Genomic DNA, 13,974 nt, shown 5'->3' with positions numbered 1-13,974 from the left:
ATTACTATGCCATCATGGTGGCTATGTGCAGTCGAATAAGTCTTGCAAATAATATTATCATGTGGTATATTAGAAAAAGCCCAATCTATTTGAGTTTCATGCTTTGTTGTGCGCACATTTTTGTCTAGAAGGGAAAAAATTCCTTTCGCACATAACAGTGTATCTGTTATGCTCTTCGCTTGCATATATTAAAGTCACCAATAACTATTATTTTTTCGTTTCGTTGCCAATTTATTTCATTCAGTGACTCGAATAGCAATTGACGAAAGGTCGTTTCTAAAAATTAAGAGTTTCTATATAAAATCATTAATATTATCTCTCTGTATTTTAGAGCAATGATTTGAAAAGTCTGAGATCCCTGGCTATAATCTCTTTTTAAGATAATTCTTACGTCTTTTGCAATATTAGATCGACTGAATATTATTATTCCACTTTTGTTTCTCCTATTTTCTTGCCCATTTGTTACGCTGTCAATTCAGGATTCCCCAGGGAAAGTCCATGTTTCAACAAAACAAAGGAAATTGGAATTGATGAGATTGTAGTCTGTACTGATGTCTTCTTTATGGGCGCGGAAACTTTGGATGTTTTGGAAAAAGATTTTAATTTCTTTCTCTTCAGATTTAATAAAATCAAAATTTAGCTTTAATTTCTTGTTGTTATTTAACTTTTCCAGTTCTATTTTAACTGGGTCTGAGTTTTGAAAAGCTTTGGGAGGGTTGAAGGATCCAAATATGAACAACCCAGACGCATTTGTAGCTCGACTGCATGCAACATAAAGGGCTGCTCCGTTCATCTGACTACGAGTGTGCACAGCAACCTGTGCATAAGTCGCACCTTGACTTTTATGAACTGTCATAGCTTCGGCCACGACCAAAGGGAATTGGCAACGCTCTATTGAATTTTGATCATTTCGTTTGAACTGAAAGGATCTGGTACACTTATCAATTGGAGTCCAGGATGGCTCTGTTCTGTGAGGCTTTTTTCGTTGAGTTTCTCTTCCGACATTTTCATCTGAAAACTTCAACCAGAGTGTCTTTGGATTTGATGAATTACGTTCGAAATCAATACTCATCAAAACTGCTGTTGCGCCATTTACTAAACCATCTGCAGTGTTAATGTTGATGGTTACCATGTATTTTGCGGATTTTTTCAATTGTAATTGAAAACAAAGAACTTGTGTCTCAGATGTCCTAAATTTAGCAACGTTATTTAGGATATTTATTCTTTGGTCAGGATTCAAAGTGTTGCATTTTATAACGTCTTGTGCTTTCGAATTTTATAATGTTGTAGTTTTCAACCTCTTCATTGGATAGAAGCAAATGAATAGTTTCCTTTGGAACATCTTTCACGTCACTAACAATTCGTGACTTAAAAATATCAACGTCTTCAGCCGTCATTTCCCCATTAGACATTCTACTAAGCGCTTGCGCAAATCTTAAATCTTCTCTTTAACGCATTATTTCCGTCAACTCATAAAATTGGAAAAGATCCCATAACCTAGAACCAACAATTAGTCCATAAGGATTAAAAGTATTTTCACTAAAAATCCATCTATCGCCTACCGGTGGAAGTTGTTTGAAATCGCCAAACACAATAATTGAAATACCACCAAATGGATTAGTGCTCTTAAATATTTGTTTTAATCGAGCATCCAAGTGACCTAGCATCCTCGATCCTACCATTAATATTTCATCAATAATTATTAAATTTACATTTATTAATTTTGAAATTATTGTGTTAACTATGTCCCTACTAAGTGGCCGAAGTTCTCCCGAATAATGGTTAACCGGCAGGGAGAACAGAGCATGTAGAGTTGATCCCCCAATACCAAATGCAGCTTTCCCAGTTGGCGCCGTCAGTAAAACTTTAGGCATTTCTGGATTACTTTCAGGAATAGAATTAAGTCTATGGGTGACAGATTGGAAAATTGCTCTTAATAAACGGCTTTTTCCTACACCTATGTATTCATAGAAAGTTTTTTTTCCACAACGTTATGTAAAACATGATGCAAATAAGCACGTTGTTTAACATTTAGAGATCTTATGTCCGCAAGAAGATTTCTTTCACTGACCAATGGAGTTAACTTTATAAATCTACTATTATCGTTAGTATCCGGTCATTATTGTATTCATGTTACACGAAACTCATCATCCAGCATATAAGAAGGTAAGGTGTTATCAGCAATGTCATTGTTTTCGGCATTATCTTCATCTTGTACTTGTAACAATATTTCATCAAGTTCTCCTTCCTTATATAACTCAAATTGTGATCGGTTTTCTTCAATGGTGCTCTTGTGGGTGAGACAAGTATTTTCATTGTCATTTTGTAATAAATCATCTACTTCATTTCTCCACGGAAAATACAACATAACCAATGATCGGAAATAGTCCTCCCTATTTGTTTCAACTTTGAAAGAAGGAAATCTTATAATTGCGGGCGCTTTCCTTTTGTACACGTATCCCGAATTATTTTTTAGTCGGATGGGGGCACCAGCTTGATCCAAATTGGTATCATCGTTCTCAAAGAAATCATCCTCTTCTTCTTGATAGCGTGATTTCTTTAATTTTCGGGTCTTTGGATGTAATGATCCAGTATGTTTGTCTTAAATATGTTAGTTGAGTCTCTTTCGAGATTTTGTAACTCTTGCTTCGATTTTATCATACGTACTCGTTTCTCAGGTGCAAATGTGTTAATATAGACTTCAGCACTACTACATTGTGACAAATTCATGCCTAATATATTATACGACGCCTCTTGAGCTGATACTTCAGATGCGCTAATGAACTTATTTCCAATCTGTGGAAGCCTGTCTTTTACGGAATAATTGCCTTCTCTAATTTCAGCCATAGCTTCTTGCATCAGTCTCGAAACTCCCCTGTTCGATTTGTTAATATAATTAACGATGTATGATACACATGCATATGCATCTAAGACAAACTGAATATCCATGTTAGAATTTTGCATTGCTAAGATATCTGGATTATATGCATTGATTGCTTTATCCCTAAATGTTCTTTTTAAGAAAATTTGTGGTTCTTTAATGGATGACCTTATAGCCATTATGTATGCCTCTCTATTTAAGTTAATGCATCTGTGGGATAAGAATTTATCAAAAATTTGAAGTCCGTCTACTTCATCATTTGATAAATTTGCGTTAAGCAATGTACTTATTTTAGCGAAGTTTTCCCTATGTAGGTTTAATTCATCTGAATCAATATCTTCAGGAAGTGGGAGCAATATTTGTGTTTCAGGCATTGGAGAATAAGGAATACGAAAGCGGCAAAATTGTTGACCTCTTGCCTCACGTTGACAATCCTTGTATGGTTGTGACGTTTAACGTTTATAATGTTTTGAATGTCAGTAGAAGACGAATCAGTAGAAATGAAGCGGTCAATGAAGTTCACCACTAGTTGGAATGTAGCATCATCAGAAATGTTTAATTTGGGTGCGTTATTTAACCAGTATATGCCATGTAGATGGGGAGATCCTCGTTGTTGAAACTCTATTCACCAGTAATGTTTAATAACATAATGCTCTTTAAATATTCCATCATTGGACCTAAAAAATTTAAACAAATGTATTATTCTCTGATCAAAATACCTAGAGCATGTTATTGGATCTGATCGGATGAGATCATATTTTTTCTGGGTTGAGTAAGATATTGCTTCTTCTTCAGTAATATCTTTTCCTTCCAAAATTTTTACTAATATAACGATTAATTCCGGCCATTGGGATTCAGCTGCGGATAAAGTTATAAAAAATGTCGGGAGTCCAAACTGTCTAATCATGGCCAAAACCTTTCTCTTTTCCCCTTCCCAATGAGCTGGTGACGATCGTACGCCTTTCAATATATGATAGCCATCGTCATGTTGCACAAGGTTTTGGAAGTTGATCATCTAAAATTTCTGCAGCAGTAAATTGTTTTTTCCAACTTTTTTCTCAAGCATGTGGGAATGCTACTTTTAATGCGGGAAAATTCTAATTTTTTATAGCAATATAAGACTTTATCCACACGTGCACATCGTCTGTCATATCGCCGTACTTCAGACTTTATAATTTTTCCAATAGTAGCACTGCAATTTCTTTTAACACCAAAGTATATTGAAGGATAGGACAGTTCCTCAGAATCCTCATCCAAGAGCATATCTAATGGTCGTTGTCCCTCACCTGGAGCAATGGAAATTCTCTGTAATGGTAAATTCTCGACAGGATTATTATCCAATAAGGTTTCTTGTGGATTCACTTCATCCACATCATCTTGTATGAAGTTGGTATTGGTTAACCGCGATACTAACTCGAGATCTTCAACGTTAGAAATAAAGGGTTCTTCTGTACTATTCATGCTATTTAACCAATCGCTAGAAAGAACTATGTTGTGTTTTTTGTAGAGTTCCGTATTTACCAGATATCTTGCGGCTTCGTAAATCTTCGCTGGTCTTATCGTTTCAGTCATGAAACTATGCTCGTATTGTAGTCTACGCTTAAGGTGAACTTGCACAACTTCAGTGTGCATATTTACAGTTGTATTTAACTGAATTGGTACGTTAACAACGACACCTCTTACAGAACATTGGCGATTGTATCCTAGGGAAACGATTCTCATAAAGGGTATTCTCGGTGAAACGAACCGCTCTTCTAACTGTGTTAAACCACGAAGGTCAGCTGGTATTTCTGGGAAATATAATCCTTTAGAAAGGCATATTGAAGGTATTTTTCCGCCTTGAGCAATTTTATAGCATGTATTGCAAAATTTATATGTATTATTTTCTGATGGAAATGTTGAAGCAAGGAAGAAAACTTCAGATATTTCCGCAATAATGTGATCCTACTGATATTTTTAATTTGGGAATTAAACCAAAGCCCTCCGCAGCAAATATAAATTTATGTTGGACCCCTCCTGATTGAAGGTTTCATCCTGCCGACGAACTTGACGGTTGAGAACATCACTCTCTCGCTCTATTTCTCTATACACTTCATCTTGTCTACGAGCCTGTTGGCTTAACCTTTAACTTCTGAGGTGACATATTTTATAACGTGGTTATAACTGTGTTCTATCTGTCGAGCTGTTTACTACTAAACACCAAACTAAAAATCCATACATATATATACAATCCTTTCAAAATTTTACCTAACAATAGGATCAAAACAAAATTAGTATTTGACGATACAGGTGGTCAATTACACGGCAAAATACAACATATAATGTGTTCAGGTAATAATGTTTGAACAGATACTTAGCAGGTAGACAGTGCCTAATAGTAATTATCAGGTATTAGGCTTAAACAAGGATTATCTAAAAACTACCTACATTTAATTATTAATACTTCTACCTGGAAATAATAGATTTACTGACAATAACAATGCATTTAATTGTCGTATACCTGCATAAAAGGGTTCTATGAAAATATTGTCGAACGAAACAAATAAATGCTACAGGTAACCTTTTCAAATTTCGACCGACTTTCGCCGAATATGGTCGAAATGTTCAATTTACCTAAACAAAGGGTATATGCTGTAGAACCTGTTTTTAACCTAATCAGCTATTATTTTGACAAATGACAAAAACATCGAATATCTAGACCTATTTAATGTTCTGCCACTGGAGGTAAAAAATATTGAATTTAAAACAATTTCTTTGAATATTGTGGCAAAATTTGAAAAGTAAAATAGCAAATTTATGTGGTGACAATTATATGAGGCTATAGGGCGTACAAACAAAGCGATGTCTCACAAATGAAAACCTTTAAAATTTTAGTATCGAACAGGTGTCTAAGAAAAAGTGGCTTAAATAGTCAAAATACTGAATATAGGTATGACTATATAGTGCAACATGGACCTATATAGACAATGTTCGGTCACAAAAGGTAGAACCCATTGCGAAGTCAAAGTAATGAAGTTTAAAAAACCGTTAGAAAATGTGGCTTATAATGGCATAATATCCAGTATTAGGAGGTACCGTTATATGGGGGCTATATGAAAACATGGCCGAACTTAACCTACATACTAGCACTTGTGCAAAATTACATCATCTTTCGAAAGATAGCGTGAGTACAACACACATACAGACGGGCATCGCTAAACCGACTAAGAATTGTATGCAGATCCATAATTTATATTCTTGTGATACTTTTACGCTGATTTATAATATATACTTTGTAAAGTCTACCTTGAGTATTTCGAGAAGCTACAAACGGAATGACAAATTTAATTTACACTCCATAGTATAGTGGGGGTATTAAAATTCCGAATATAGGGAGGTATCGTTGTATGGGAGCTATACGAAAACGCGGATCTGCATAGGAAATTGTCTATCATAGACTGTAATACCTATTTCGAACTTCAAATACGAAATTTAAAACAGTTCCGTAGACTAATATGGCTAAAATTATCAAAATACCGAATATCGGGAGGTACTGTTATATGGGTGCTACACAAAGAGGTGGCCCTGCGTAAGTAATTTTTTGTCAAAGGCTTTAATATCTATTACAAATTTCAAATACGAAATTTGAAACAATTCCGGTGAATAATGTCGCTAAAATCGTCAAAATACCGAATATCGGGAGGTACCGTTATATGGGTGCTATACGAAGACGTGGACCTAAATGTGCAATTTTGTGTCATATACTGTAGAACCTATTACGAACTTCAAATACGAAATTTGAAACAATTCCGGAGAATAATGTAGCTAAAATCATAAAAATACCGAATATCGGGGGGTACCGTTATATGGGTGCTATACGAAGACGTGGACCTGAATGTGCAATTTTGTGTCACATGCTGTAGAACCTATTGCGAACTTCAAATGCGAAATTTGAAACAATCTCGCTTAATAATGTAGCTAAAATCATCAAAATACCGAATATTGGGAGGTACCGTTATATGGGTGCTATACGAAAACGTGGACCGACATGATGACCCATTTACGAACTTAACCAGCCTACTGACAAAATACACATGTGTGCAAAATTTTAACCTTCTATCTCATATCGTTCGAAAGATAGCGTGATTACAACAGACAGACAGACAGACAGAATGACATCGCTAAATCGACTTAGAATTTTACGCTGATCAAGAATATATATACTTTGTTGGGTCTGACATGAGTATTTCGAGGAGTTACAAACGGAATGACAAAGTTAATATACCCTCCATAGTATGGTGGAGGGTATAAAAATGGAAGTTGTAAGTATACAATGCTTCAAATAGAAATTCAATTGTTTACATTATTAGCATCCTATTACAGAGGACGACACGGTGATGAATTTACGAAAAATGTTCTGCTCCAAAAATAAAGAATGTTCTTTCATCACCCAAAATAAACTCGCCTTTGTCAGAATTATCTGAAGTAAAGTCAACAGGAATATGGAGGTTTTTCCTATCACATATTTTTAACCGAACCGAAACATAGAACATTTTTTAACACACACGTCAAAAAATGTCAACACGCGCTGCTGGTAATTTACATACTTTTGTTGGGTAGGTACAAAAAATTTTTAAGAAAATCTGACACTAATTTCTCATTTTTAAAAATTATTATTTTTCTTCTTCAAAATTATTACCCATTGTGGGGAAGTTACCCGAAGATGTGGGTTAATATATCCCACATTCAATCTATCAGAAATATTTGAATCTGCATAGCATGAATAAAATTTATGTTTAATGAAATTTCCAGCCAATTTTCGGAGAGGTACCAGAACTACACTGCTATAGAGAGTTCTCGTGCGCACCAACTAGACAGACATTGGCGCATGTGTAGTAATACGCCGAATTTAGTTAGCAAAGTTTCCATTGGTTACAGATTTTTAGTTAGTACCTAGAAGCACTTTAAAATTCATATGACCTTTTTTAACTGTATCAGCCATCATTCAATAAAAATTATTAAATGAACTGCTGAAGCAATGGCATTTAATATATGCACTGACATATTTGATTCAATTTTTTAATTACATAGAAACGTTTCAAACGATTAAGGCGAATACAAGAGGAAGAGAGCGATGGAGAAGACGATCACGTAGATGAAGGCTTAGCTAGGGAAGCTATCGCAGAGCAACTCTTTGATGACGACGAGGTGTGTATAGAAAAATATAAATTAACTAAACATATTACAAAATTGTTTCTTTAGAATGCGGAAGGACAATCTGAAAAGAGCAATAGAGAACCTGAACATTTCGAAGAAGACGAGGAAGAAACTGACTCTGATGCTGATGACTTTATTGTGGATGACGAAGGGCGCCCTATTGCTGAAAAGAAGAAAAAAAGAAAACCAATATTTACAGATGCGTAAGTAGTCGATACATGATAAATTTCTATTTGCTTGGACAATTAAATCGTAAAAAAATTAACAAAAAAAAATGTGGGACAAAAATTTGGATTCAAATCTATTCGCATTCACAAAAATGGATGCTGTGCGCTAGAGTTACAATTGCTCTTATTCTATTATAAGAGCTCTAGGAAAGTTCTTAAAAAAAAATATCCATATAATTAAATATTTGAAGATTATTTCAAACAAATGGTGCACCTAAAATGGTCCATCCGCTTAGTCCTATTCAGCATTCTCTCTTCAACATTTCGGACGGTAACTCACGAATAATTGTTTCACTGTTGTCTTCCAATTTGTCAATTGAAGCAGGATCGTCATTATATCCATGAGCTTCCATACAAAAAGTAGTCTGAAGAATAGTTGATGGTCATCACTAATACTGGTCGATACAGATGCGATATTTTCTTCAGCCTTTACGTAAGCGTGTTATTGATTTAATGTTCTAAAATGTAAATTTGTTGCAAAATTTAAATTAAAAAAAATACGAATTTGAAATTATTATTATTTTTTAAATTATTATTATTATTATTTATATACCCTCCAGTTTTAAAAGTCTAAGTCGATTTAACGATGTCCGTCCGTCCGACTGTTTAAATAACGTAGAGCTTCAAAATATGGCACAACAATTTGTATTGTGTTTAGGTTGGAAAATGTTTAGGAAAATGAGATATATCGGTCCACGTTTTGGTATAACCGCCATATAGCGGTACCTCCCGATATTCGTTGTTTTGACAATTTTCGCTACATTTTTTTCATGGATTTGTCTATAAAATGCTATGTTTCGGCGTAACATTGTACATATAAGTCCACGTTTTCGTATAGCTCTTATAAAACGGTACCTCCCGATGTTCGGTATTTTGATTGTTTTCGCCACATTTTTTATGGATTTGTTCCAAAATTGGCATTTGTACCTCCCGAAATTTGGTATTTTGATAATTGTAGCCATATTATCCCACGGATTAGTTTTTGGAGTTCATAATCGGTTCTAGCTCCGGTTGCAGAACATTGAATATTAGGTCCACGTTTTCCTATATTGCACAAATAACGATACCCACCGATGTTCGATATTTTTATAATCCTAGTCACATTTGGCATTTAAGAAGATATATCTGCATTACCCAACCGTTCTTACTGGTATTTTTAGTTTAAAGCGGAACACTTTTAAATTCAGATACTTTTATATTAAAATGTTTTGTTTTTACCCAATAGGGGAGGGTTAAATGACGAACTTTTTTACTTACTTTTAGTCTCGGACAAACTTAATGCTTTTTTACTTTTTTTCAAAAATGCTTTTTGGTACATTAAGGTACATTAGGCTTTGTAAGGAAACTCAAATGATATAAGTTAATAAAAAAATTAAAAAAAGTATAAAACAAATTTATTATTATTTATTTTTAATCACCGTGAGAAGTGGTAGTTTGTCGAACTTTTTTATTTCATTTATAAATAATAAGATTTTTTCGAGCTTTAGACCATTGGCGATTTTTTTTATTGATTACAATAAAGTGTTCCCAATATTTCGCAATTATCAAATGCATCTTCAGCAAACATAAACAAACTACAAAAACATAAAAAAACTGGAATACAACAACAAAGAACTGCAAGTACTAGATGAACGTCTTAATAGCCAAATTAGCAATCCCACGTCAGCGGGTTGTACGATACCGGATTGACCCGAAACAACAAGATACCAGTTCTGGCCAGCGGCTGCAAACCCAGTATGTACATGTTTGTGTTTGTTAGGATGCCCCACCCGAATAAGAGAAGAGTGTCACAGTTTGCCAGACTTAACCATAGTGTCACCCGGTCTGATAAATGCCGTGACTTGGTAACCTGTCATTTCTCTTGGCTCAGACCATCTCTCGATAATCGTCTCCATAAGCATGTCGCCCGATTTCATAACTTCTGAACGCCGCACTTTCCTTAACCATGATCTCCGTCGTACCAACGATTCTAGAATCAGTGATTTGACAGTGGAAGTCAACCGGTTGGTACAGGAGCATAAGAGAAAAAAAGTGGCTAGACCATCTGAAGTGTTGCAACATTGGAACCGATATGAGTAAGCTGTGGGTAAGGGTTAAGTCGCTTTCGAACCCTGGAAAAAGGATAATATGACCTCAGTCACTTTTAACGACGTAACGGTGACTGATCCGAAGAGGTGCGCGGAGTATTTCAACCGACAATTTGTCGTGCACCCCGAGAGCGATAGGGCGAAGCGAAGAGTACTACGTCGTATCAAATCTCTTCCCGCCGAGGAGGAACCACCACAGTGTACGATGGGTGATGTTGCAAATGTCATCCGTAACGCTAAGTCATCCAAAGCGTTGGGCCCGGACGGAATCTCAATGGTAATGTTGAAGCAGCAGGATACGCCGGGAGTCGAGTACTTTACGAAAGCGCGGAGTATTTCAACCGACAATTTGTCGTGCACCCCGAGAGCGATAGGGCGAAGCGAAGAGTACTACGTCGTATCAAATCTCTTCCCGCCGAGGAGGAACCACCACAGTGTACGATGGTCATCCAAAGCGTTGGGCCCGGACGGAATCTCAATGGTAATGTTGAAGCAGCAGGATACGCCGGGAGTCGAGTACTTTACGAAAGTTCTCAATTTGTTGCTAGCCACATTGTGCCCGAAACCTGGAAAATGGAATGGCGCTACTGAAGCCAGGCAAGGATGTCAATAAAGGCGAATCGTACAGGCCGATTTCGCTTTTGTCGCCAGTAGCTAAGAGTCTTGAATCTTTACTCCTCCCCAGCATTAGAGGAAGCTATACAGTTGCCAACCACCAGCACGGATTTCGTCCACAACATAGTACCACGACAGCATTACACGCCATTTTCACACATTATTAGAGGACTGAATCAGAACAGGCCGTGTGACAGAACAGAGTTGGTAGCCGTTGACCTAACAAAGGCATTTGATGCGGTCAATCATGCCACACTGTTTGAGGACGCGCAGAGAACTACCCTCCGGCCAAGTTTGAAACGTTGGATAATCAACTATATGTGTGGACGCCAGTCGTACGTGGAATTCCGGAACAAGAAGTCAAAAGCCCGTAGAGTGAAACAGGGAGTTCCCCAAGGTGGGGTGATATCTCCGGAACTGTTTAACTTCTACCTTTCCGGAATTCCTCGCCCTCCAGACAGCATTGAGATCGTAACGTATGCGGATGATTGTACGATCATGGCGTCGGGCCCAGTGGTCGATGACATATGTAAAAGGCTGAACCCCTATCTCGCGGAACTTGCCGCATACTTCCACGCGAGGAATATGAAAATATCCGCCACGAAATCAACGGCCACACTCTTTACCACAGAATACACCTGAATGTGCAGGTCGAGGGGAATCAAATACCCACCACGAACTATCCCAAGATTCTAGGGGTCACGTTCGACAGCATGTTCAAGTCATCCGCGCAAGCCACAGCTATCTGCGACAAGATGAAAAGTAGGAACAAGGTCCTACGCTAGCCGGCAGCACTTGGGGTGCGGCCAAAGAAACCTTGTTGACCTCTTATAACGCGATAGGTCGGTCTGTGGTCAGCTATGCGGCTCCAGTGTGGTCTGCGAATACTAGTGCTACGCAGTGGAAGCATATCCAGACCTGCCAGAACGCTGCTCTGAGAACTGCGACAGGGTGCCTTCTCATGACACCAGTGGACCATCTACATGAGGAGGCGAAAGTCCTTCCCTTACGTCAGCATAATCATATGCTTTCGTTGCTGTACCCGCTTATGGGGGAAAGTTCAATAGAAGATTCATTGACGACTTTCAAAAATGTCAATTAAAACATAAAATTTACCATTGGTATCAAAAACCGACGGAATCTAGTCGCATATTAAATTTCGAAAACGCGAAATATTGGGAACACTTTATTGTAATCAATAAAAAATAAACTTGCAATGACGCCTAAAGCTCGAAAAAATCTTATATATATTTTTTTGATTCTTTGACTTTTTTGGTTAATTATACAAGAGTATGTAATGTATTCCGCAAAAAATGTTGCTATCACGAAATATACATAGTTCACTATGATAAGATTATTTTAAATTTAAAAAGTGCGCAATTCCCGAATTTTTCTATATCAATTGATGCGCATGGGATTTTTGGATACTGGTGCATCGACTACACCTTACAAATATCAACGATAAAGGTCATAACCAAAATGAAGATGCACTATGAATCCTTTCATAATTAAAAAACTCGGTTTGTTTTATTAATGTTGACAATTTAAGGAATATTATATATTTTGCCGAACATACAGAGGCATAAATGAAAATGAATACTACTTTTAATTCTGGTAAACAAGATGTTATATTAAACATCAATAAAAATGGAAATTTACCTATAAATATATACTTTGTAGGGTATATTATAAATATTTCGAGGAATTACCAACGGAATGACAAAGTTAACATACCCTCCATAGAATGGTGGAGGGCATAAAAACAGATTGGAAAAATAAATAATACATTTTAATTGACGAGTAAGAATTTATGTGTCGTCTTAAGTCCCTATAATCTTCTGGCTAACTGAAAAATTACTGCTGGTTCTGTGTTAGAGAATGAAAATAGATTGTGTATTATTTGTTCTCCCATAAGCCTGTTTTTCACATTGATGAGAGTTGGAAAGTGGCAGAGTAAATGTTCGACCGTTTCAGATTCCTACACATCCCGGTGCATGTTTTAGATCAGGTTTCGCCATTAGGATGAGCGAAAGATTCTTAGACATTATACCTCCTCTCATCTAACCAGCTTTGTTGAAACCTCCGGGAGAAATGTTTATTTATCGCACGAAAAAATTGACAAAAAGGTGGTCTAATAGAATTCTCAACTTCAATGTCTATAGATTCGGATCTACATTCTGCTATTTGGAAGACCTAGATTTTGCCAAAGTTTTCCTACATTCCAAAACTGCCATAGTAAACGAATTTAGCGCATTCTGGGCCACCTGTCTATCGTCGTCTATAGTCACCGTTGATGTACCCTGGTGGCAAAAACTTAAACAACTAAAATCGCAAAGACAATAAATGCCCTGTAACTTTTACAAAAATAAACAAATTGTAATTATTTTTCCAGTTTGAAATGAGGTACTTTATTCACTTTTAAAAAACTAAAAATAAAAATACAAAAATAATATTGAATGAAAAATAATATATGGAAAACTAAAATGATCCAATTTTGGCTAGTAGTCGATAGCATCCATTATTTTTGATAACAGCTGCACCCCTACGAGGCATTGAATCTATAACACGCTCAATCCGATCCTTGGGTATGCTTTTCCAGGCACCCTGAATTCTTTGGAAAATGTTGTGTTTATTTCTTTCCGAATCTACCTTGATCTTCCAGTCTACGATACTCTAAAGGTTTTCTATGGAGTTTTGGTCAGATTATTGTGCTGGCCATGACAAAACACCGATTTTTGACTCCCGCAATCAATCTTCGACAAGTTTTGATGCATGTTTGGGATCATTGTCATGCTGGAACGCCCAAATAAGCCGAATATTTTCCTCAGCGGAAAGGAACAACGTGATGTTCAACACATCTTTGTAAACAAACCGATCCATAACTTCCTTTATTTCATGGACAGGTCCAAGTTCATAGAAAGAAAAACAGCGCCACACCATTTTAACACTTCCTCATGCTTCACTGTAC

General features: G+C 36.5%; 1 protein-coding gene across 1 annotated transcript in view; it reads left to right on the top strand.

Annotated features, from left to right (window-relative positions):
• Window positions 1–13,974, top strand: part of LOC131804355 (transcription elongation factor SPT6-like) — a 144,656-nt gene that overhangs the window by 118,603 nt on the left and 12,079 nt on the right. Inside the window, exons 4-5 of the mRNA XM_059127175.1 lie at window positions 7,952–8,068; window positions 8,123–8,280. Of these exons, the coding sequence (XP_058983158.1) occupies window positions 7,952–8,068; window positions 8,123–8,280 (275 nt within the window). The remainder of the gene's footprint in view (window positions 1–7,951; window positions 8,069–8,122; window positions 8,281–13,974) is intronic.

Source organism: Musca domestica, unplaced genomic scaffold, assembly GCF_030504385.1.
Source record: "Musca domestica strain aabys unplaced genomic scaffold, Musca_domestica.polishedcontigs.V.1.1 43, whole genome shotgun sequence".
NCBI classification, from domain to species: domain Eukaryota; kingdom Metazoa; phylum Arthropoda; class Insecta; order Diptera; family Muscidae; genus Musca; species Musca domestica.
Note: the sequence above shows the minus strand (reverse complement) of the source record. Positions and strands in the feature narration are given on the sequence as shown.